Source organism: Halichoerus grypus, chromosome X (genome assembly GCF_964656455.1).
Source record: "Halichoerus grypus chromosome X, mHalGry1.hap1.1, whole genome shotgun sequence".
Taxonomy (NCBI): domain Eukaryota; kingdom Metazoa; phylum Chordata; class Mammalia; order Carnivora; family Phocidae; genus Halichoerus; species Halichoerus grypus.
The window spans coordinates 18,634,675-18,660,154 of NC_135727.1; the positions used below are offsets into that span (position 1 = coordinate 18,634,675).

Here is a 25,480-nt window from a genome sequence, read left to right on the forward strand (position 1 = left end):
GTATTTAGTCGTGTATCTTTCCTTCACTAAACCGTATAGGAGTGAAGCCTTCCTGTAGGCACGGGGCTGGATGCCGGGGATTCAGCAAGAAGAGGAGTAAGGGTGAGTCTCTGCTCTGAAAAAGCTCAGATTCCCGTTCTGCAACGTTTTTTTTTTTTTTTTTTTTTTTTGCTCATGCTTTTCCTTCATGCTGACTTACCTTTTCAGAAAATGCCCCCGCTTCCGCTGGAGAATGGAAATTGGCAAAGAGAGAGGGAAAAGGTCCAATTTGCGCCTTTGCTATTTTAGGGGAGGTTGAAATTGCCAGCCAAAGTGGAGTGATGCGCTCACTGGAGTGACCTCAAGTCCTCCCCAAGACAGGCGGAAACCCAGGTCCTCTGCTTGTGAAGTGGCTCGAGCTCTTAGGCGCGAGGCGTTATTACATAAATTCAAGCTCGCTGCCGATCCTTAGTACCCTGAGTTGCCTGAAGGGGGGAATGGCACTGCCTGCGTGTGCAGCCCGGGCGCTCGGGCCGCCGCTGCAACCGGAGCGAGGAGCGCCCGCCCGCACCACCTGTCCCCGCCGGCATTCCAGAGTAGAGGCCGAATTGGCAGCGAGCCGGCCCGGAGCAGTCGCCGCCTCAGTCCGCGCGGGCCCTCCTAGGGGTGTGTCTCGCGGCTTCAACTCCCAGCCGCTCCTGGACGAGCCCCTAAAGGCGTCTTCCTCCCTGGCGGGAGCCGCGCGCACCCCTCTCTTCGCGCTGCTGCCCCGAGGCCGCCGCAGGCGGATGCACGACCTCAGGAGACGCTGGGACCTGGGCTCCCTCTGCCGGGCCCTGCTCACTCGGGGCCTGGCCGCCCTGGGCCACTCGCTGAAGCACGTGCTCGGTGCGATCTTCTCCAAGATTTTCGGCCCCCTAGCCAGGTACGTTTTAGGCGAAAGCGGGACTCGCGCTCTCGGGCCGGGGCGCGCAGGAGCCGTGCGGGGAGGGAAGGCAGCCGTGAGGGGAAGGAAAGGGCGCAAAGTTCCAGCTGGCCGGTGGCGGCCGGGCTCGGGGGCTCCGGAGGGGCGCAGCGCGCCTTTGGCCACGCTGCGGCTCCCTCCCCGCCGTTCCGCGGGCACCGGCAGCGCAGCGTCTCCGCTCGCTAGTCGGGCTGCCGGCGGACTCGTCCCCCCGGGGGAACTCCGAACGCCCGGCTCGGAGCTCACTCGAGGCGGCCTCCAAGGTGGGCAACCGGGCGCGGGCAAGGGCAGGGCTTCGGGGCGCACGGGGAGGGAGCCCGCGAGTCGGGCGGGCGGGGAGGCGGCGGCGTGCGCGCCCAGGAGACTGGGGGCACGGGCGCCGGGGAGAGTCCGGTGGGCGAAGCGGGACGGGGATGGGAGCCGCCGAGAGTGGAGCGGGACGCGCGGAGGCTCGGACCCGGGGGGAGGGTGTGAGTTGGGGAGTGGGGGCGACCGGGCCAGGCGGCGTCCCGTGGGGACCAGAGCCCGCGACGCGGCTCCGGAGAGCTCCGGCGGAGGGGGGGGGCGGGGGGAGAGGGCAGGCGGCCAGCGGGAAGGAGTCGGGGGGAGGGGGGTGTGCGGCAGGAGCCACAGCGCTGAGCCTGCCGGGAAGGAAGGAAGCGGGGAAGGGCGCCGCCGCCGCCGCCGCCGTGGAGTACTCGGTGTGGAGGGGAGGGGGAAAGGGGGCGCAACGGCGGCGCCGGGGGGAGGGGGCGGTGCGGGCGCACGGCGAGCGCGGGCTGAACTGCGGGATTGACGTAACGAGCTTGGGTTTCCCCCAGCGTCGGGAACATGGATGAGAAATCCAACAAGCTGCTGCTGGCTTTGGTGATGCTCTTCCTATTTGCCGTGATCGTCCTCCAGTACGTGTGCCCCGGCACAGAATGTCAGCTCCTCCGCCTGCAGGCATTCAGCTCCCCGATGCCGGACCCGTACCGCTCGGAGGATGAGAGCTCCGCCAGGTTCGTGCCCCGTTACAATTTCAGCCGCCGCGACCTCCTGCGCAAGGTAGACTTCGACATCAAGGGCGATGACCTGATCGTGTTCCTGCACATTCAGAAGACCGGAGGCACCACTTTCGGCCGCCACCTGGTGCGCAACATCCAGCTGGAGCAGCCGTGCGAGTGCCGCGTGGGTCAGAAGAAATGCACTTGCCACCGGCCGGGTAAGCGGGAGACCTGGCTCTTCTCCAGGTTCTCCACGGGCTGGAGCTGCGGGCTGCACGCCGACTGGACCGAGCTCACCAGCTGCGTGCCCGCCGTGGTGGACGGCAAGCGCGACGCCAGACTGAGACCGTCCAGGTGAGTGCGCCGCGCCCGCGGCCGAGCGGGGCCCTGGAGCGCGGGAGCGGACCTGGGCCTGGGCGGGCGGAGGGCGGGGAGGCGCGGCTGGCCGCTGCCGGCACCCCAGTGCGCACCTCTGGGCCCGGCGGGTGCGCCCGGACTGGGAGGGCGCCAGACTCCTTGGCGCGCACGCTCACGGCGCCGTGGCGGCCGCAGGAAGCCTGTCCGCTGCGGCCCGGGACGGCTCGTCTGTCTGTCGGCGGGTTGGCCTGCTTGGTGGCTGGGAGTGCGTGCGGGGGGCGGGAGGGGGGGCGGCCGGGAGGCCCCGAACGAGCGCCCCCCCTCGGCCGCCGCCGGGACAGGGTACCGCACGCGGACTCCGCGCTGGAGCGCCGGCAAGAACCGGTCTCTGTGTGTGAGGTCCCTGAGTCCCTCTTGTCTCTCTCTGCACCCCGGTTCCGAAGCCTCCTTTCTGCCCTCTCTTCCTTTTCCCGCTCCCGCATTCTCCCCCCACCTCCTTTTCTCACTTCGTCTATCTGCTTTCTGTCTTTCTCTTGCTCCCGTACATGTCGGTCCCTGGCCGCTCGCTCTTGCCTTCTCCCTCTCTTCTCACTTTGCTTCTCGTTCTTTCTCTTTTACCCTTTCTGATTTTTCTCTTTTTCCTTGACTTTTGCCACTCTCTTTTCTGTCCTCTGGTTCTGCTCTCCCTGGGCGAGTGGGTGTTCCTCTGCCGCTGTTTGGGGACACCCGGAGAGAGCTGGTGGGACCCAGCTTACACCCCCCACTCCTGGCAGCACTCGGGCCATCCGCAGCGCTTTGCGAGTGCGAGGGGGCACCCTGCGTGCCGAAGGGCGAGCTGGGACGCTGCCCTGACCCCGTGTGGGGTTCGCTCTTGAGAAACCTCTCCAGATGTACATGTACAAATCCTGAGCCCCAGCGTGGGGGACCGGCAGCCCACGCGCTGGGAACCCCCGGGGCTGATGCGAAAAATGGTGATTTATGAAGAGCCTGTAGCCAGTTGCTTTTGAAGCTAGGGCATTTTCCTTCATGCAGCCGCAATGCCCGGTTGCTGGAGGTCACGGAGTGCCATAAAAGGGGGAGGGGGAGAAGGGCGTGTTGGGCTGGAGTTGCTCCAGCCAGGGCTCCGATTATGCCACTGTCCCTAAAACACATCAGGGCCGGGCCGGCGAGTCCAGGGGATGGACTGGATGAGTCTAATTGCCAGGGGGTCTCTGGAAGGGTCTTTGAGCAGGCAAGGACACGGCTGTGAGCTGTGCTCTCTGCCTCTCCATCAGGCGACCCCAGGGGCCCTGTTTTCAGCAGCTGCCTACCTGGACCCGCTCCCAACTCCTACCTCCGCTGCCTCAACCGCTCCAATCCCTCCCCCCCCACCCCACCGCAGGTTACTCTGTGCCTTGGACAAGGAGATGCCTTGCAGAGGGCTCCTGGAATGCAAAAGCCAGTGCAGTTTCTTCTTTCCAGACGCAAGCAAATGGAGCCCTCTGACTCTCTGCTCACCCCTGCTCACACTCCTTTCCCTCACTTTACGGCGGCCTTTCTGGAATGCTGGGATTCTGGCAGAATCTGTTGAATGTTCAGTGCCTTTACAGCCCGAATAGATTTTCTTTTTTCCATCCTAAGAGAACCTTGGCTCCAGGAAGGTTGTCGCCTCAGTCCATTGTAAGAATTGTGTAAGTCGTTGTCACCTTAAGATACTGGGGTTTATTTAAGAAGATCCCAAACAATTCGGCAATATTGAAAATAATCTCACTTGCTGCTGGAGCTTGTAGGTGTAGGGCTCCACAGGACACATGCGCCTTTGAAAATCCTTCTGGACGTGGAGATCGGGGTGTGATGCCGTCCCTAAACACACCTTACAAATGTGGTCCCGATTACGTATTTGGTGGCCACTATCCTCTGGCACATTCCCTCAGAAATTTTCCATTAGATAACCAGTACCCTCAAGGGGAGGGTTCACCCTTTTGGATGGTCCCAAATCGAAGCGACATTATCTGACGTGAAATGAGATTTTACTTAGTCGTAAAAGGGTGATACCACAGTGCCATCTAGTCTAATCGAAGAAGAACCACTTTTTAAAGAGTCAGAGTTACCGGATCTTACACCGTTTGCACAAATGAAATAAAATTTGCCAGAGAAACACATTGCCACCCCAAGGGCATCTTTTTATTTCTTTAATTTCCACCCACCTCCAGAAATCTTCATCTGGAAGAGTAGCGGTGGCTTGAGGGTTCCAGAATTTCCCAGGGTGTTGATACATCCCCGCCTTCAGTGAGTGCTGATAATCTAGAGGAGTGAAGGTATGCGTGAAGTGTGTGCGTGTGAGTGTGTGTGTGGTGAAAATCGAGACACGGGGGCAGCAGTGCCAGTGGGGGTGAGGAGCCCGCCTCGGGAGATGAGAGTCAGCCGTGCGGAGTTCCCGCGCGGAGTGGCCTTCTGGGCCAGCTGGTGGTCTCTGTGCTCCGCTGAACCGAGGGGAACAGTGGGCCGCGCCTGTTTGGCCTGGGAGTCCTGACACCTGGGCCTTCGCTGCAGGCTGGCCGTGAACCAGCTGTGTGACCTTGGACTGGAGCCTGTCCAGGCCTTGTATGTATGGAGTGTGCATCCCAGTGTCTACTGAGCTTTCACATCCACTTATCTCTGGTATTTCGCCATAAACTTGCAGTATCTTTGGGGAGAGGGTGTTGTGGGCAAAAGTATCCCCATTTATCGGATGAGAGTGAAGGCCAAAGGGGCTGCCGGACTTTCTCAAGGTCGTCGAGCTCTGGGGTGGCCCGGCAGGAATCTTGCTTCAGTTCTGTCCGCTCCCTTGAGTGCGCCTTGATGAACGGGGTCCTGGCCCAAGCACAGTGAGGCATTTCATGGTAGTGATGCTCCCAGAGGGAGTCCCGGATAAACGTGAACTGATAGTGGTACCACCCACATCGTCCCCGGTTTCGGTGACGCACTACCCATGGGAATTTGGACGCAGGATCGGACCGGGGTTGCCACACCCCTGGGGAGGAGAAGAGATTTCTAGCTCCCTGAGGCTCTCTGCTCCCTGGGGGTGGGTGGGTGAGTGGGGTCTCATGGCTGGGTGGCTGCCATGTTGGAAATCACCACAAAGCTGCACAGGATGGGAGCACGCTTGGGGGCCTGGCGGATAAACATCAGTAGGAGAGCCCAGCAGCAACAAGGGCCACCTTCTGACTCACAGCCATCTATCCACATGACAGGGGGTGTGAGAGGCCATCGTGGCTGCAAGCCAAGACCCTGAATCCTGCTCCCAGTGCTACTTTGGCCATGCTTCCCTGCCTCCGGGGATGGCAGCGGGCTCGGGTGATATATAACTGCTGAATAGAAATGACTGTGAGCACGTTGCCTGGTGAGGACAAAGACAGAGAATGCTGGGCTGGCAAAAGGTTCAAGTTGTTTATTTTTGAGAATAATATTTCTTAAAAAAAAAAAAAAGAAGACAGAAACTAGAAATTGCATTTCATGCATCTGTCTGCCAATATGTTGTTTGGGGTCAGAGAAGGGTCCTGCTCATTCTAGAATTTCTAAGACCATTTTTTGAAAATGTATCAAAACATTCTTGCTTACCAGCTGTTAAAACTCCCAAATTCTGCAGGCTTTTCTCAGGCCAAATTCCCTCTGTTTGTAGCCAACTCCAGAGCACCACTCTGTCTGTGGGAGAAATTCCGAATTGGGCACAGGGAACGTGCGCTGGCCTCATTTTTCTGTGCCAGGTACTGTGTTGGCTGGCACACACAGGGGGCATGGGCCGGGTTCTGTGGTTCTACGGGTCAGAGGCTCTGAGCATGATATTCCTGTTGCATCCTAGACTTTGAGTGTCTCTGAATTTTCCAGCAGCCATACGGAAGAGTAATTAATTGTCATCTAAAATCCAGTAGGCTATCCCTGACGGGAAAGGACTAAAAGGCATTTATAGGGAGAAAAGCTCTCTTTTTCTTTCCCTTTCTTCTAAAAAGGTGGCTTTATTTTGAACGAGCTCCATCTTCGCAGGAACCCCATGGTGCCTGTGCCCATCACACCTCCCGTGCCCACACTCACACTCCTTCCCGTTTGGGATTTGGCAGTGAGGCGGGCTGATAGGTCTGGCTTGCAGCGATGCCACCCTGTGGCCCTTCGGGCTGTGGGCCACCTGGCTCTCACGGGGGGCAGCTTCATCACCCAGCGTGCATTTCTTCAGCTGCCTTTGAGAGGAGCTGCTATACTCTCCCACCTGTTTCGCAGGAGAAGGGGAGAAACTTGCTGTCACATCTGTCGAACCTGGGCAGGATTTGGATGGCAGACGTGTTGTCAGAGTCCTGACAAAACTCTCAGTTCTCGGGTGGCTGCCTGGGTGGCTCAGTGGGTTAAGTGTCTGCCTTTGGCTCAGGTCATGATCTCAGGGTCCTGGGATGGAGTCCCGCCCTCCTCCCTCTGCCCCTCCCGACCCCCCCCCCCCCACCGCGCGAACTCTCTCTCTCTCTCTCTCTCTCTCAAATAAATAAATAAAATAAAATTTAAAAACCTCTCAGTTCTCGGGGTAGTATAAAAGGCTCTTCAGACTTAGCATTTCTTAATAGTAATTTTAGAGAAGTGGTGTTATGCAGCAAGAAGAATGTCAGAGCTTGTCTTTTATAGATGTCTGTCGTCAACTTCAGTAGTATGAAGTGACATTAAAGATTAGTCATCTTTTCCATCGTTATTCATTAAACAAAATTTTGTGAAACTGCCCATTATCTTCCAGGGAAGGCATGTCATCCTTGCTCTCGCAGAGTTTACGGCAGAACAAAATAATTCGGTATTTTAGACATTTAATAAAGGAGATGAATTTTGTTTGGAAATGATTTGAATATCAAGCATGTCTTTAAAATGTCACACCTTTACAGGAATATAGTGAAACATAGAGAAAAGTCCATCTGTTTATGGGGAAGTTGATGTCTAATCAGGAAACTCTGAAGAATTGTGACCTCTGCACAGTGCTAGAAGTTGGGGGCGGTTAGAGCCTAGAGAAAGCCAGAAAAGCCAAGGTCACCGTCTTCAGCCTCAAGTCCATAAAGATTAGAGGGCAAAGTGCAGAACTGTGGGTCAGAGTGGGGGTAGAGGTGAAGAGGGGGGGCTTGTGATTTGGGGCAGGTCCATCCCCCTCTGTAGAATGGGAGATTTAACCAAGATACTTTCTCAGGCCCATTCCTTCTAAACAATGAGGAACAGGCCAGAAAAAGGCGAGATGTATTCAGGAACATGTCTGGGAATAGGTGGGCTGTATTTAGAAGAAAAGAGACATTGTGGGTGGGCATGGCATCCTCCTGGCATCGTGCGGTTCAGCAGCCTCACCTAGCCAGGGCTGGCCAGAACTGAGAAGGTCATGGTTGGGACAGGGTGAAGGAGGGAGGTGGGGTGAGGCCTCATGGTCGAGGTCCTGGGGTGACAATGAGGAAGTTGAACCCCAGTGAGTAGGAGAAGCCCTTGGATGGAAGGAATGTAAGAAATACAAAAGGAAACAAAGGCTGGAGTCCAGCTGAATGCCCCTCCCTGATTTCTAGTCTGGAGTGGAGCTGGTACCAGTGATCAAATCAGAGAGGTCGAGAAGGGCATCTAGTGTGGGTGGGGTGTGCATTATACATACTACAGAGCTGTGGCCGGTCTATGTCGCCCGGACTCGTAGGGAAGGGAAAACCACTCTGGGGCAGATGAGGGCTTAGTTGTGTATGTGGGAGTCTGTGAACCCAGTTAATCTGCTTTCACAATTGGCATTATTATTTAAATGATAGCTGCAACTCACACGTGGGACTCTTAGCCAAGGCAAAGGATGTTTGAAGGGAGGAAAAGATAGACAGATTGCATAAAAACGAGAACTGTTCATCTGTCAAAAAGTAGCCAAAATGAAATGGCATATTGTCAAACTGATGACAATAGGCACAACAAGTAAAACAGACAAAAAGATGACATCTTTTCTGTATAAGGGACTCCTACAAATTGATTAGAAAAACAAAGGATATGAACAGACAAGTTACGACAGGGGACCCACAACTAGTTTGCAGATGTGGAAAAACCGTTCAGTCCCACTGGGAGTAAAGGTATGCAACTTTAAGTCATTAAGTGTAGGAACACCTTTTGCCTCTCTAATTAGCCCTGATTAAAAAAAAAAAAACCAAAAAATAAAAAACCTCAACATACATCACCACCACCATCAATCCCATAATTTTCATACATCGTTAGTGGCCATATAGATTTGAAGGATTCTTTTGGAAATAAATTAGATAACATAAATGGAGAACATTAAAAATATTTCTTTCTTTGACCCATAATTTCTTTTCCAGGATTTTATTGAAAACCATAATCCTATATGTGTTTTTCATTCCCTCACTCATTTATTTCTTCACTTTTTAATCAACAAATAATTACTTTGTGTCCCCTATCACTGGGCTATGTGCTGGGGGCCCTGTTGTGGTTCCTGCCTTCATGGAGTGGGAAAGATAGACATGAAACTAACAATTAATGGCTTAAAATTGTGAGAAATGCCATGGGGGGGGGTAAGTATAGGATGATATAATTAGGTACACTGGGAGGCTAGCTGGAGTTCTTTATAAATGCAACAAATTGGAAAAATCTGGACATCCACATAGAGGAGAATGGTTCAAGGAATCTCAGTACATCCACTTGAAGGATTATTAGAAAATCATTTAAATGTCTTTTCAGAGAGTATGAAAAATTGCTGGTGATTTAAAGCTAAGGGAAAAAGAGACAATTATGGACCCAGTATAACTACAGCTATGTTAGAGAGAGGGAGTGGGGAGAGGGAGAGACGGAGACACACACACACACACACAAAAACATCTTCCCATTCCTCCCAACCTAAGCGTAAAAGACAAAGAATGAAAGCAAAATACCAGGATATTAGTAAATCAATTCGTGATTTATTCTTATTCTTTTTTTTAAAGATTTTATTCATTTATTTGACAGAGAGCAAGCGAGCGCACACACAAGCAGGGGGAGTGGCAGAGGGAGAAGCAGGCTCCCCACTGGGCAGGATCATGACCTGAGCCGGAAGGCACACATTTAACCCACTGAGCCACCCAGGCGACCCGGTTTATTCTTATTCTGCTTCTCTGAGGGTCTTGCATTTCCTTTATGAGTATGCACTACTTTTATAATAAAAGTAAACATTAACAGTTTTTAAAATGATGTTTTATCATGGCTGTGATAAATTATACTCATGTCAACTTTTTGGTTCCTGAAGACCATGGCTGGCTATTTCATTAGCTTCTTGATATCCAGGGAGTTCTTTTTTTTTTTTTAATTTTATTTATTTATTTGAGAGAGAGAGAGAGAGAGAGAGAGAGAGAGCAGGGGGAGAGGGGGAGGGGGAGAGGGAGAGAGGGAGGGGCAGGGACAAGCAGGCTCCCTGCAGAGTGGAGATGGGGCGGGGCTCCATCCCAGGACCCTGACCAGAGATCATGACCTGAGCCGAAGTCAGACGCATAACTGACAGAGCCACCCAGGCGCCCTAGTATCTGGGGGAGTTCTTAATGAGGAGAGCAGTCTCAGCTAAATAAACTTTCAGACTGAAAGGCGGAGGTGATAAGTCAGGAATCGGCTGTTGATTTTTTTGATGAGTGGCTGTTATCATACGCCAAAGAAACCATGGAACGCTTACACCAGTACATCATAGAGATATTTGAGTATATGGCTATTGTTTCTTCTCTGTTTAAAAATTAAATGGGACAGGAAATTAATAATGGCACGCAGTTGGAAATAATAAGACTTGCTCGGCTTGGCCAGAGCCACCCAAGGCAGCCTGGACTTTGAATCTTCATGAGCCTCTTTCCAAGTGAGCAGATACCAGAGCTAATGGTCTGGCTATAAGAGTCAAGTCTTGGGGCTCTTTCTAAACAGCCACCACTGAGAGTTTAGGTCAGTTGGTGCTCGAGTTGCCCTCATTCTGGAAAGAAAGGGAGTCCACTTTGCTGGGGCAGCCTCCTCCCAGAGCAGTTTTCCTTCATAAGAGCATTTCCCCTGGTTAACTATAAATTAAATTATGCTTATAAATTAATGAATATACTTATGAATTAAATTTATGAATTATGCATTAAGTTGCTTAGAACACTTCATTCCTCAACTGCTCTGGATATCTGAGGGGCTACTAGATACATTGAGGTGCATAATCTGGCTGTTGAAACTCTGCTAAAACTCCGTTCTAGGTACTAGTTATTTTGACAGTGTAAAGAATGTGCTTCACAGTGGAAAGGCTAATATCGACATTCCATGACAAATAAAATAAGATATCTAGTCACTGAGTTTAGGGGGAAAAAAAGTATGGGTGGGAATGTTCTCTTTTCCCTTAAAGCATAATGAAGAATCCAACTAATGGTCTATATCTTCTAATACAATGCCATTGTAAGCTTCCAGAAATATTTGTCTAACTTCAGTAAAATATTTATTGGCAAAAGAGCTTTTCTAGTTTTACTGGGTATTGGACTTCACAGATTATTCTGTTGGTCTTATTGCATCCCATTTGTTATTTCTGCCATTTTGCCTCTAAGAACAGTGTTGAAGACTTTGACACATTTCAGAGCATTACACTAAATAAATCTGTCTTGCACATTCCACTGTGCTTTTTCTGGAATATTATAAATATTCAAATATAGGCACACTTGCAAATTCAAAATAAAATTCAATACATGCAAATTCTGCATAAATTTCATATTTATAACTTAGCAATAGTTATGAACTTGTTATCCTATGATATAAATGTATCAAATAGGAGCTCATGGGAATTTCCAATAAATATATTTTTCTGATTAAACTGTGGATTCTTTTTTAGTCACAATTTAAGCTTCAATTCTGGGATATATTATAAGAGAATAATTTGCACTTCGTTTACTCTGAATTGTCAAGAATCATGTTCTTCCCCGATGTAAATGTCTGCAAAAAGGACTTCTTATTCAGTTTGATTGCTTTTTAAATTTTACTAGCAGAGATGCCCTAGTGAGCCTAAGAGAATTGGTCTGTTTCTTGTGAAGAGTTTAGTTCTAATGAATCACTTCCATGCACTTTTCTGAAGGAATACAGAGCAATTGAAATGTGTAATGCGTTGATTTACATCAAATGGATTAGGTCTGTGTGCACCATTCCTTGCATTAATTGACTTTCTCCCATAACTGTACTAATAAAGACAAGTCTTCAGTATAGTACCAGCTCCAATTCGCTGATGGAGATCATTGGACTTTTGCTAACTTTCCACAGGAGAATGACTGCAAGCAGAGTATTTAGAAATTGACCAGGGTAACCAGTTACAGCCAGGAAACTCAGAGATACTTTAAAAAGGTCCTTTGATCTTGGCAGCCAGCTTCTCAGTTGTTATAAATAAATAGAAATTGACTAAACCCCAGTTGAAAGACACAGATTATCACACTGGAGGAGAATAGAAAATCCAGCTAAGTGCTGTGTATAAGAGACAAAGCTAATACATAAGGATATAGGTAGGATTGGAAATGATATACTATGCAAATACTAACCAGAAGGAAGCTGAAGTAGTTAAACTGATATCAGACAAATAGACTGAAGCAAAACCTTTATTGGGGATCAACAGGATCACTGAATAATGGCAAAAAGTTCCACTTTTCAGATAGCAGTTCTAAACTCGTATGCACTTAATACCATTTTAAAATATATAAAACAAAAATTGACAGGGCTATAAGGAGACATTATAAAATCTGCTAACCACTTTCAGAAATTGACAGATGAAAAAAACACAAAAATGGGTAAGGATACAGAAGATTTGGTTAACAAGCTCAGTGCAGTGGACCTGCACCCAATTAGAAGAACGCACATTCTTCTCAAGCACATATGGAACGCTTGTAAAAATAGACCATATACTAAGCTGTAAAGTTAGTCTGGAAAAACTTCAGTGAGTAAATATCTTACAGACCATACGATCTGCCCATGCAGTGCTTAGTCACTAGATGCTGTAACCAGTCAGGCAGGAACAAGGGATCAGGCTCTATCTGAGTGCATGAGAAGGAACATTAGTAGTCTGATATATTTGGAAGTATCGCCAATCCTTCACCGACCACATCAGGCTTCCTAATTCATATGCAAGAGTGTAGAACTCCAAGACTTTGGCAAAGAGAAGTACTGGAAAGTGATGGTTTGACCCAGGTAGCTTGGCCTGACTTTCCCTGAAGACCTATTAAGATTTGGGGGTACTTATTAAGCCAGGGCCTATGCCAAGGGCAGATCATGTATTTTTCTCATTTAATCCTCAAAACAGCCCTGTAAGGTAGATGTTTTAAAAACCCATTGAAAGTTAACAAACAAACAAACAAACAAAACCAGAGAATTGGGCCCAAATCTACCCAGCCAGCGAATATTGGAGCTGGCAATTAAAATCAGCTGGGCTACATGTCCTGTCTGATACATTTTAATGTCTGCTAAATTTGCAGACAAATCTCCAAAAGCCTCTACCCATTTTTTGGCCGTGTCTACTATACAAGCTAAGTAAAATGGAGACCTGTTAACTGATTTTGTTTTTCAAAGCATCTTTTAGAAAGTTCAGTAAAAATTACTCTTTAAGGGTGAATTCTGCAGCTCTTTTTGCCCCTTCTTAAATAAAGATTTAGATATCCAACAATAAAAAAATGTAAGTAGATATCCAAGATACTGCAAATGCTTTCGACACTGATGTACACAGAAGAATGCTGTTTAAGGGGAAATAAAAAAAGAAAGGAGTTACGTTAGAGGAAAGATTTTTTTTTCAGATAAGGAAAATGAGGACTTTAACTGTATTTTAATTTATGCCCCATGTGGACTTAAAATATGGTGCACACACTTGATAAGATTTGTAAGAGGCCAAAGCATCTTAGTCCTTCTGGAATGTTGGCAGTTGGTTCATTAGCAATGTCAGTTGCACTGCCCTGACCGCAGCCTGTTTCTATAAATGACCATTGCTTCCTTTTGCTGCATTTGGTCTGTGTAGACACAGCCTTTGGAGGATAGTGTGAACGAGTTTGGCCAGATCAGTTCATAGAGCCCTGAAACACAAGGAGCCAGTCAAATAAGGACACTTTCTCCAAAACCAAGTGATGAATCCTGAAGCCTGCTCTCATCCCCGGGGGCTCATCACGAAGAGAGGAGTCACACTTCTCTCTCTTTTGGAAGAGGTGGCTTTGGAAAAGAGAATATGTAAATTAGCATGGGCCTACCAGCCTGGCAGACATTAATGCGGGTGGCCAAGAAATTAGGTTGACGGCATTGGAAGCATGGGAAAAAGATGCCCACGATAACCAGAGGCCAGTGTGACCTTGGAATGGTGGCCATCTTGGCAGATACCTCACTGCTGAGACTTTGCTAAGTAGAAGATTAGCTGGCATGACATCCCGAAGGTTGGAAAATGGAGCCTATTTACTAGATACACTGGAGGCAAAACTACTTATTATTTTCGTGATTGGTTTTGCTGAAGGTGGTACAGTATGTTCTAGGAGCGTAATAGGTCAACTCCAACTCATGAAAGCAATGTTGAAATGAAGCATATTGGGGTGAATGATGCATAGTAGGCTGTTTATGAAAAGTCACTTCAATACGAACTTTAATGGACACGTAGAAACGATTTTACGCATAAACACACCATAAGATTAATGAAAGACAATTATGCTAATATGTGACTGTGGACCTGAAGCAAGGTATTTTTTTAAAATATTTTGCGTTATTGAACAAAATGGCCTGTGCATATTTCTCCTTTTAGGTAAGGATCCATGCTTAGCATCTACCACTCTTAGTTTGTTCTTTGTGACTTGGAAGCAAAGCAAAAGATAAAAAAGATATCATTTTAGCGTTAGTATAGCATTTTACAATCTTCTGGCAGCTTTTGTATTTATCACCATATGGGTGTACATTAAATCTGCATATCTCCCTCTCATTTATATGTTTATGAAGTTATAAAGATATACACATGTGCACACAAAGTAATTAAGCAAGTGATATGTGTTTGACAATGTTTGGTGACTTAATGCCAATTAGAGGGGGGTTAAAAAAAAAACCTTGCTTTTCTAATCCAATTGCTTCCATGCTTTTTGGTTTATGCACTTAAGGACAGAATCCATTTAAAGTGCAGAAATTTGCATACATGCAGCTTTGAGTGAGACTTCTATTTATTCCAGATGGCCTTGAAAAATTATTACCGAGGGCCTTAGAGACCTGGATGTCACAAGATCCATTATGATGAGATTGAAATCACACTTGGGTTTGCAGCAGTTTCTCCTGTATGAGAGGGGGTATACTTTTGACATGGGCGCTAAAGGTATGTTATGTGGCTTAGCTAGACTGTTCAGTGAAGCCAGATGAGCTTAGCTCATCTCAAGGAAGGAGTCCTGTGTGGCAGGCACCTCATCTACCCCTATTGTAGGAAAGTGGTTCATGATTTTCTGGAGTTCAGCTGAATGCTAAGTGAAAGGCTGCATATGGGATTTGCATGCATGGAAGTGAGCAGTTACATTGACAGTCTCTCCCCTTTTAAAAAAATATAGTTGGATTGGAATGAGCACGATTGCGGTGCTCCCCATTGAATGTCATTTTTTGTTTTGCTTTTCAATCATGGTGATGTAACCACTATTCGTTGTAGGCAGTTTATAGGTTCTAGTGTCTAGGGACAGGATGTGGGGGCTCAGGTTGTGACCTTTGGCTGGGAATATCTTCTCTAGGGAATGTCACGGAGGTCAGGTTTCCATGATGACCGCAGACAGGCCAAGGACCACGAAATCCAGCTCTTCTGATTTGCTGGGGTCTGACTCTGGGATGCAGCTCTGTCTGGTTAACGGAGAGGAACTCTTGTATGTAGCGAGCTTGCAAAGATGGAGAGATCTGAGTGCCACAAAGCCTAAGGTATGCACAGCTCGATTATTTGGCTCTTGGTCTCTGAATTTGGCTTAGCACAAGAAACCTAGAAGGAAGAAGACGAATGTCCTCCCACAATTTCAAGCAGGTAGAAATATTCACAAAATGGTAGGAGTTCCAACTGAAACGTCAGAAGCTCAAGTTGGGTCTGAGGAAGAGACATACCACTGGGGGGTAATTATTGCCATAATTAAATGGCAGGTTGCCTCTTAATGATTTAGACCTCCCCCTCCCAGGTATAGCTTTGGGGACAATTAGTTGCACAATTAGGCTTCAGGGCCCTAGAGGGAGGCAGTGGCGCCATGAAAATTGCCAGCTGTAATAGTAACCACGTAGGTCTCAGGGCCACTGGTGGCTGTCAACTTGGAATTCTGGGACACCATGGTTCTGCTGGATTAGGGGTGAGAGCTGGTTTGGGGTGCCTCTGATGATTCAGTGTAATTCACTCAAGATTCATCCAAGCTGTTGCTTGTATCAACAGTTCGTTCTTTTTTTATTGCTGAAGAATCTTCCACGGTAAGTATGAACCCCAGTTTGTTTAACCACTCACCTGTTGAAGGACATCTGGGCTGATTCTAGTTTTTAGCTATCACGAATAAAGCTGCTGTGAACATTCATGTATAGGCTTTTGTGGAATGATCTGTGTTCATTTCTCTAGGATAATGCTCAAGAATGCAATTGCTGGGTCCTTTGTAATTATGTGTTTAGTTTTATGAGAAACTGTCAAACTGTTTTTACAGAAGGACTATATATTGTTTCACATTCCCAGCAGCCACACATGGGTGATCTAATTTCTCCCTATCCTTGCCAGCATTTGGTGTTGTCACTATTTTTTATTTTAGCCATTCTGATAGGTGTGTAGTAATATCTCATTGTGGTTTTAATTTACCTTTCTCTGATGGCTGATGATATTCAGCATCATTTCACATGCTGACCAGCCATCTGTGCATCCTCTTTGGTGGAATGCCTGTTCATGCTATTTGCCCATTTTCTGATGGGATTCTTTTTTCTTTAACTGTTGAGTTTTGGGTGTTATTTATATATTCTGTATATTAGTCTTTGGTCAGATGCATTGTTTGCAAATATTTTCTCTATATCCATTGCCTGCCTTTCATCTTCTTCATGTGGCATTTGACAGAGCAAAATTTCCTTTTTTTTTTTTTTGAGAGACAGAGAGTGCACATGTGAGTGAGGAGGGGAGGGACAGAGGGAGAGAGAGAGAGAATCTTAAGCAGGCTCCACACCCAGTGTGGACCCCGATGGGGGAGGGGGCTTGATATCATGACCCTGAGATCATGACCTGAACCGAAATCAAGAGTTGGCTGAGTAACCGATTGAGCCCCCCAGGAGCCCAGGCACAGCGAAATTTCTGATTTTGATGTGGTCCAGTCTATCAGTTTTTCCTTTTATAGATCATGATTTGGTGTCAAGTTTGAGAATTCTTTGCCTAGCCCTAGATCTTGAAGGTTTTGTCCTGTGTTTTTTCTAAAGATTTTGTAGTTTTAATTTTTACTTTTAAGTCTATGATACATTTTTAAATTATTTCCTTATTTAGATACAATTCGTGCATCATAATATTCACCCTTTTAAAGCACACAGTCCAGTGGCTTTTAATATATTCAGAAAGTTATGAGATCATTGCCGCTGGCAAATTCCACCCATTAGCAATCACTGACCACTCTTCCCTCCCCCAGCCATCTTATGGGTGTGAAATGGCACCTTACTGTGGTTTTGATTTGCATTTTCCTCAAGGGTTATGATGTCGAGTGTCTTTTCATATGTGTATTGCCCATTTGAATGTTTTTTTTGGAGAAATGTCTATTCAGATCCTTTGCCATTATTAATTTTGTTTCTTTTTCCTCTATAGTATTGAGTTAGGTGTTCTTTATAGAGTCTAGATTCAAGTCTCCTATCAGATTTATGTATTACAAGTATTTTCCTCTCACTCAGTGAATCATCTCTTCATCATGTTCATTGAAGCACAAAAGTTTTAAATTTTCATGAAATCCAATTTAACTGTTTTTTGTTTTGTCTCTTACAAAGGCTTTGCCTGACCTGAGACCTCAAAGATTTACCCCAATATTTTCTTCTAAGAGTTTTATAGTTTTATCTCTTAAAGTAAGGTCCATGAGCTATTTTGAGTTATTTTTTGTGCATATTGTAAGAAGGGGGCCCAACTTATTCTTCTCCACGTGGATATCAGTTGTCCCAGCATCATTCATTGAAAAGACATTTTTCTTTATGAATTGCCGTGGTACTTTTGTTGAAAATCAACTGACCATCAGTGTATGGATTTATTTTTGGATTCTTAATTGTATTTTATCCATCTATATAGTCATTTTTAAAAATATTTTATTTTTGGGGCACCTGGGTGGCTCAGTTGTTAAGCATCTGCCTTCAGCTCAGGTCATGATCCCAGGGTCCTGGGATTGAGCCCCACATCGGGCTCCCTGCTCCATGGGAAGCCTGCTTCTCTTACTCCCCCTGCTTGTGTTCCTTCTCTTGCTGTGTCTCTCTCTGTCAAATAAATGGATAAAATCTTTAAAAAATTTTTTTTATTTTTAAGTAGTCTCTATACCCAACGTGGGGCTCGAACTTTACAACCCCGAGATCAAGAGTCTCACACTCCACCAACTGAGCCAGCCAGACACCCCCATTGTAGTTTTAAAGGATGGTTCTTATGTTCCCTCTTTCATTCTTGATTTTAGCAATTGAGTCTTTTATTTTCTTGGTCAGTCTAGGTTATGATTTGTCAATTTTGTTGATCTTTTCAAAGAACCAACTTTTGGCTTCATTGATTTTCTCCATTCTTTCCAACTCTCAATTCCCACTGCAATCTGTAATATTTCTTTTCTTCTGCTTGCTTTGGGTTTAGTGTGCTTTTTCTTTTCCAGTGTCTTGTGGTGAAAATTAAGTTATTGATTGAGATCTTTCTCTTTTTTTTTACATTCACAGCTATAAAATATTCTCTGAGAGCTGCTTTGGTTGCATCCTGTAAGTTTTGGTATGTTTTGTCTTATTTTAATTTATCTCAAAGATTTCCTAATTTCCTTTGTGCTTTCTTCTTTGGACTGTTGTTTATTTAAGAGTGCATAGTTTGAGTCCCACATATTTATGAATTTCCCAAATATCCTCTTTAAATGATTTATAATTTCATTCCACTGTGGTCAGAGAACATACGCTATGTGATTCAGTCTTTTAAAATATATCGAGAAGTGTTTTATGGACTACCATATGGTCTGTACTAGAGATTGCTCTGTGTGCATTTGAGAAGACTATGTTCTGTTGATGATGGAGTGTTCTATAGATGACTGCTAAGTCTTGGTTTATTGTACTGCTCAAGACTTCTGTGTCCTTGTTGCTGTTTTTCTACTTGTTCTAGCCATTATTGAAATTGGGGCATTGAAGTCTCCAGCTATTATTATTGAATTTTCTATTTCTCTTTCTAATTCTGTTTTTGCTTCATGTATTTTTAAGGTATACATTGTAACTTCTCGGAATCGACTTCATATGATACATTGTAGTTAGGAATGTTTCTAGAAATGTTTCCCTTAATCTATTCCTTCATCTCCCTTTTTGTGCTGTTATTGTTATGAAATTTACATCTATATTTTACAAAGCCAGCAGTACATTATTGTCCCTAAACATCAATTATTTAGAAGTGCACTTGAGAAGAATTCTACTGTTGTTGGGTGGAGTTCATTAGATCCTGCTCTTGGGTCAATGTTGATTAGGTCTTGTTGGTTGAAGGTATTGTGGAGATTTTGTATATCCGTGTTGATTTTCTGTCTAGTGTTTCTCTCAGTTGTTGAGAGAGAGGTGTTAGAGTCCCCAATCATAATTGTGGATTTGTCTGTTTCTCCTTTCCGTTCCATCAGTTTTGCCTTTATATATTTTGCAGCTCTGTTGTTTGTTACAGACAGATTTGGGATTGCTACGTGTTCTGGGTCAACTGACTCTTTTATCATTATGTAATATCCTCCCTTTGGTTTTGGTCATTTTCTTTGTTCCAGGGTCTATTTTATCTAACATGAACATAGCCACTTAGGCTTTTTTCTGACTGATGTGTGCATGAATGCATGATATATCTTTCTTTCTACCTCTCAGTGCCTTCTAATGCTTATTTAATGTATCCATACATATCTGTAATTACTTGGAGGAATAGAGAGAAATGTGTATACTCCACCCTGTCCAGAACTGGAAGTACATATAGTTCACCTGTTTCTGTTTGCTCGGATGATCTGGGTTGGCTGTTTAAGGCATCGAGGCTGTGTGTTGCACACTCCTGATTTTAGCACAGTAATCCCATGTTACTAAGTCAACTTCTCTGTACATCGAGCGTTGTAGTGGCTCTGTTTTCTTTATTTCCAGGGATCAGACTCTTGAAGTCCAAATATTTTTAATTAAATATGCCCCCACCTTTTCTTATTTTGGTTGCATCCATCTCTCCTTTTCCTTTCCCTATGGAGGCGTTTGGTTTTGGAGAGTTGGGATGATGTGGGAGCTGGACATTTCTGTCTGCTGCCACAAGCTCAGCATGAACAGAAACAAAAAACTGTCTGTCTCACGCTAAGATGTAGGACCAGTAACACGACCTACTTTGACTAGGTTGGACTCTTTCTCGTATGTACCGAATGCCTCCTGTGAGCCAGGCTCCGGGTTGGGTGTTGGGATGACAGAGCTGGCCGTGCCAGAGACACTGACTTTGGAGCGTTCTCAGACTAGTGAGGGGCGGCCAGTAAGCAAATAGGGTGATCGGCACTGTCATAAAGCTGAGCATACGTCGCTGTGAGGATGGAGAGGAGGGTCCCTCAAGGGCTCTGCTGTTGGAGGTGACACCCGGACTGAGTCCCCAAGGCTCGACAGCCAGGCAAGGCACAGGGGAAAACCTGAGGACGCAGCACAAGTAAAGGCGTAGCTGCAAGAGCATGTAGGGCTTGTACGTAGGGCCTGGGATGAGATCCGTGACCTCGCAGCTAGAAGCCAGGGCACATGGAGCCTTGTGGGGCATGGAACATATTGGGGACTTTATCCTTAGCACTGTCAGAGGGCATGGGGAGTCAAACAGAGGAGTAACGTGGTCCGATTTGTGTTTTAACTCCTCTCCTCGGCGGCTGTGTGGAGAGGGGACAGGAGAGGGCAGAGAACACGGCAGGGAACCCAGTTAGAAGGCTGTGGAAGTCTAGGGCAGATGGGGTAGTGGCTGGGCTAGGGGCACGTGGAAGGGTAAATGGTTTCAGGAAGTATCTGGGAGGAAGAACAGCAAGAATGTGTAACTGAGGGGAGAAGAACCATGAGAGATGATGGACTCTGAAAAACAAACTGAGGGTTCTAGAGGGGAGGGGGTTGGGAGGATGGGTTAGCCTGGTGATGGGTATTGAGGAGGGCACGTTCTGCATGGAGCACTGGGTGTTATGCACAAACAATGAATCATGGAACACTATATCTAAAACTAATGATGTAATATATGGGGATTAACATAACAATAAAAAAATTAAAAAAAAAAAAAAAAGAATGTGTAACTGAAATGTGTGGATCCTGGGGAGTGAGAGAGTGTTGTTAATATCAGAATGAGTTGCTTCACTTAAAAGTAACTCTTTTAACCCATTTTCCCCTAATAACAAAGAATATCGTTAAGTTATTGGTGTCCATATGTCTGTGTTCTGAATCTCAGGCTAACCAAGGATTGATTCTGCCCAGATTTCCCCCCCCAATCTTATAGGAACACATTTGAGGGTATCTCTTGATGATTCATCCACTGTTTCAAACATGCTTATGTAAAACCTAAAATGCATCAACTTCTATGATTTTGTAGCTATTGTTGTTCTTTGCTTTAGCTTGAAATGTTTTAATGATCCCCAAACATTGGTATTATTTGAATTTTGCATATATTAGTCAAAGCTTGCAATTATTAGGGCTTTCATTGGGTCCCATAAATATTCTTGGTTTCCAACTTGAGTTGGATATATGGGGAAGAGATGAAGTTCAGCTAATGTGCCATATCTGAAGGATTTTAGGTATTTTAGCTTGCCTCTGATGATGTGGGACATCTGAAGAACAAGGCTTTACCCAATGATGAATTTTAACTGCGGAATAGTTATCTCGTAAGAAGTCTCGTCATCTTTGCAAAATATTAAACTAGTGTTGGATGCTGGAGGGGAAAATTACATTTTTTGCAGAAATCCAGGTACTGCAAAAGTTTTATGGAGCTCTACAGACGTTTCCTGATGCCTAGAGATTTGTTTTCTTATTGCACATCTGAATAATCTATTTATGAATGCTGTTACACAGTGGGAGGGCCTGCGGTGGATGGCAGTATCCCTTGGAGTAAACGTTCCCAGGTTCCATTCCCAGCTCAGCACACTGACTCTGGGCAAAGCCCCTAAAGTGTTCTCTGCTTCAGTCTCCTTAATGGCGAAGTGGAAAATAACACTGTCAATGAACTCATAAAGATGCAGGACTGTGGGCACATGGCTGGCTCAGTTAGTAGGGCATGCAACTCTTAATTTCGGAGTTGTGAGTTCGAGCCCCACGCTGGGTGTAGAGATTACTGAAAAATAAAATCTTAAAAAAAAGAGATGCAGGACTGCTAATTAGATCATGCCTTAAAACCACTTTGAGTTCTGTTGAGAAATACCTTGTTCTCAAATAAAGTAGCCTGTGGTTTTTTAAGTATCAGTATATTGTCAAGAAATGAATCACTGGGGGAGCAAAATATGTAGACCAAATAACAGGGGTTATTGACATCAGTAAACAGATGGAAAAGATGGTGTTAAAGGGAAGAGGAAAGTTATTACTCTGCCAATAGAAGGGAGCCATTGAAATGCTGGTCTGATTTAGATAAGGTCCATGGCCCGGTGGCTTGAATGGCCTTTTCTCACTTGTTGGTAATGAATTGAATTTGGAGGGGTGTGATAAATGGAGGCAACCAGCATTAGTGAGTACCGGTGAATGGAGAAAAGCCTTTTTAGCTGAGCTAAAGTGATACTCTCCAAATCCGCCTAGTGAGTTTCTGAGAGCGTTTAATTGTTAGAATGCTGCGCTGCTTAAGTCTATAGCTTTCTGACTTTACTCTTTTCAGAGATTTGACCTATAAGGCAGCCGATGGAAATGATTGCTCATCAGCATCTGAGCCAAATTATTCATTCCATAAAATGTTCGCCTGGAGGTATCCAAGCACATGATTTGAAGGAAAGAAGCCCTAGGGCCGTATGTAATTGACATGTCTGGCTGAAGGATGATGTGGGCTTCTCATTGGCTGAGTAACTTCCCCCTTCAACCTGAGCCCGCCCGGGTGGGGTCCTGGCTGGCTCTTGAGCCCAGGATGAGTGTAGGAAGCTGGAACCGTCCTTTGAATAGTGTACCAAACTTGTAGCCTGTGAATACCTCAAACATGGTACTCATCATGCTATAATAAAATTGCCTTTTTAAAAATTTTGTTTCACTCGATGTGAGTTCTCTAAGGCCAGGAACTATCTTTCATGTCTGTCTCCGCAGAGCCGTTTTCCATAGTAGTCAGTTCATGTTTGTTGAATAAGCCAAATAACTTTCAAGCATCATTAACTCCAATCTTCCAAAAGCTAAATGCGGTTTTGTCTTTAACTGGGTGGTACCATAGCCAGCTTCCCAAAGAACCTGAATGTTCTCTAAAGCATTCTCAAACTTTACTGTGCATGAATCACTTAGGGATCTTGTTAAAATGCATATTCTGATTCAGTAGGTTTGGGGTGGGCCTATCATTCTGCCTTTTTAACAAGTTCCCTGGTGATGCTGATGCTATTGGTCTGTATAGCAAGGATTTAGACCCTGGTCTCTGCCTCATCTCCAAAATTTAGTCCATCATCAAGCCTTGTTGACCCTACCCCTTTTGTCCCAACTCTGACCATTCATCTCTATTCCTGTTGCCACCACTTTAGCGGAACCCTTCCTCATTTTTTTGTGGGGACTATGGTAATAGCTTTCATCTAATCTCCCCAACTCTGTCCCCTCCACTCCATTCTCTATACACACCATAACCAGTATGATGCTTCTCAAATACATTTCTGATGATGCTCATCCTTGTAGCTTTCTATGTAGGATAAAGCAACAACCCCATCTGTTACTAGATTTGTCTTTATATTAGGTAGGAGGAGAGGCAGGGGCAAAACAATGTGAGGCTTGAGGAGCCAAGGGCTTAGAGTGGTGGTGGACCAGTCTTAGGGGCCAACTCATGCAGACAGGGCTGCCTACAGATGCTGTTCTTTCCTTGCATCCGTTCATCCATCTATGTATCCACTCATCCATCCATTCATCCATCCATCCATCCATCCACACATCCACCTGCCCATCCACCCGCCCATCCACCCACCCACCCATCCATCCATTTAGCCATCCATCCATCCGTCCATCCATTTGTTCATCCAGTCTCTTAACTAGCTGGTCAGGCACCCGACCGGCTAAGACTGTTGGCTCTTGGACCAGACAGTCAGCTAAGCTTCTTCATGTCATTTATGGTAAAACCACAATAACCTGATATCCATTGTTTCAGATTCTCTGGCAATGAGACACCTCAATGTTTTCTAGTCAAAATATTTGCTGTTCTGGGCCCAGTCAGTCCAAAATCCCCTGCTCACATTCTTTTTTTTTCATTTGAATTACTGAGGATTTTATTGTACCCTGGATAGCAATTTGTTAAAAATCCCATACCTAAAAGATTATCTGCAATTTCCCTTTTCTCTCTGATTTCTCTTGCCTTGCTTTCAGCCAGGGTTTGGTAGATGGTTAGTGTGTGCACATTCTCAGTGACGTGTAAGCCTTCTGATACTGAAGCCTTCCCTGTGGGGGGGGCGGTGGGGGGGCAGGTGTAGGTTGTATCTGGTCCTGTCACAGCGCCTAGGGTGGCTGTCGCTACCGCACAGTGTCACAGTTCCAGGATTCGGCATTTGATTTTGCCTTAACAAAGGAGCCCACCTGTGCTTGCTGAGACCTACTATATCTGGGATGGCCAGACTTGAGGAGGTGGAGAGATAAGGGAGATGAGGAAGGCATCCTATGTTTTGGGGGGATGGATGCAGGGGTGGGGATCTATCTCAGGAATTCTTAGCTCCTTGCCACTTTCCAGTCTTCAGCCAGAGCTGCCCCCCCACCCCCAACTCTGGAGCTTGGCTGCATTCAGGGGAGAACACCGAGCCATGTTGACATTTGGTAGAACTTGTTTTCTTCCCCCCTTTAATTGAGCATCTCATCGCAGGGGTTGTTCTTTGTTCCTCTTTCCAGGGTCTTCTATACGCTGACTAATGCTCACAGCTGGCTTTCTCTAGGGAGAAGTGCGGGGAAGATCAATCCAAGGAGATCTTAGAGGGTCAATCAGGTTTTCAGATGTGTTCGGGCAGCTTCTGTTTTGTTCAGTGAGACGAAGTGCTTCTGAGGACAGAAATTTGCCCGTGAAGTGCTTCCGGGATGGCAGCGGGGCAATCACGCCCGCCCGGGACCGCGTCCGCTTCTGCTTAGATTTCAAATGACTGTTGAAAACTCAAGAGCGAGGGGGAAGTGAAGTGCCTTTGACTTGAAGGAATTTGCTAATGGAAGATCAAAGTTGTAAAAACTGTACCTTCCCGTGCATTATGGGAGGGCTGGGGAGAGGACGGTGGGAGGGGGGAAGCCTCACAAAATCCCCCTTTTCAGTCATTTCACATTTTCTCGAGTTTTTCAGCTCCTATAGGGCTTAAGAAATAACTAACCTGAAACCTGGATTGTATTTCAGGAAAAACTTCAGAGGGTGTGGCTTAGGCTTTTAGAGCTCAGGGCTGGGGATCTCCGGGTTCTTAGAAGTCCCGCTGTGAAAAAGTTCATCATGGAAATTGACACCATTAGAATAGAGAGTTTGTAGGACCCTAGGGTAGCAAATTGGAAAACCACATCTCGTCCCTTTCTCCTCGATTATGACGTTAACTGTGGTCATGCCTGGAGGGTGAAGTGAATATTCTAGCCACTGGCATGAAGAGATTGGCCTGCCTTTACATCGTGACCTTCTGTCCTAGGTCCCGCAGGGGTCTATTGGGCTAGCTGTGAACTCTGGGGGATTGGCCAGAGGCATCCCCTCCCTGTTCTACACATTTGGAGGACTCCCTGCCACTGCCAAGCAGGGAAAAGCAAGTTATTTCCACGGTCCCTTAAAGAAGACATAATTAGGAAGATAATTTTGTAAAGCATCACCCAAAATGGACCACCATCCCGTATGAATTATCCCTTCATTATATCCTTTTCTAGACAGTTCTTGACATTGGTCCCCTCTGTCAGCATAAAAGTTAAGGACTGACTGCATAAAGAAGCCGTG

At 46.2% G+C, this 25,480-nt stretch overlaps 1 protein-coding gene across 3 annotated transcripts in view; it reads left to right on the forward strand.

Moving 5' to 3' along the window:
* The first annotated feature begins 293 nt into the window (after nucleotides 1–293).
* The window catches only part of HS6ST2 (heparan sulfate 6-O-sulfotransferase 2), a 284,248-nt gene continuing 259,061 nt past the window's right edge, over nucleotides 294–25,480 (forward strand). For 2 of the 3 annotated variants that reach the window (XM_078065447.1, XM_078065448.1), the window contains exons 1-2: nucleotides 295–904; nucleotides 1,765–2,283. In XM_078065447.1, the coding sequence (XP_077921573.1) occupies nucleotides 477–904; nucleotides 1,765–2,283 (947 nt within the window). In that variant the 5' untranslated portion in view covers nucleotides 295–476. Of the gene's footprint in view, nucleotides 905–1,764; nucleotides 2,284–25,480 lie in introns of all 3 variants that reach the window. The other variant, XM_078065449.1, reaches the window with a different exon arrangement.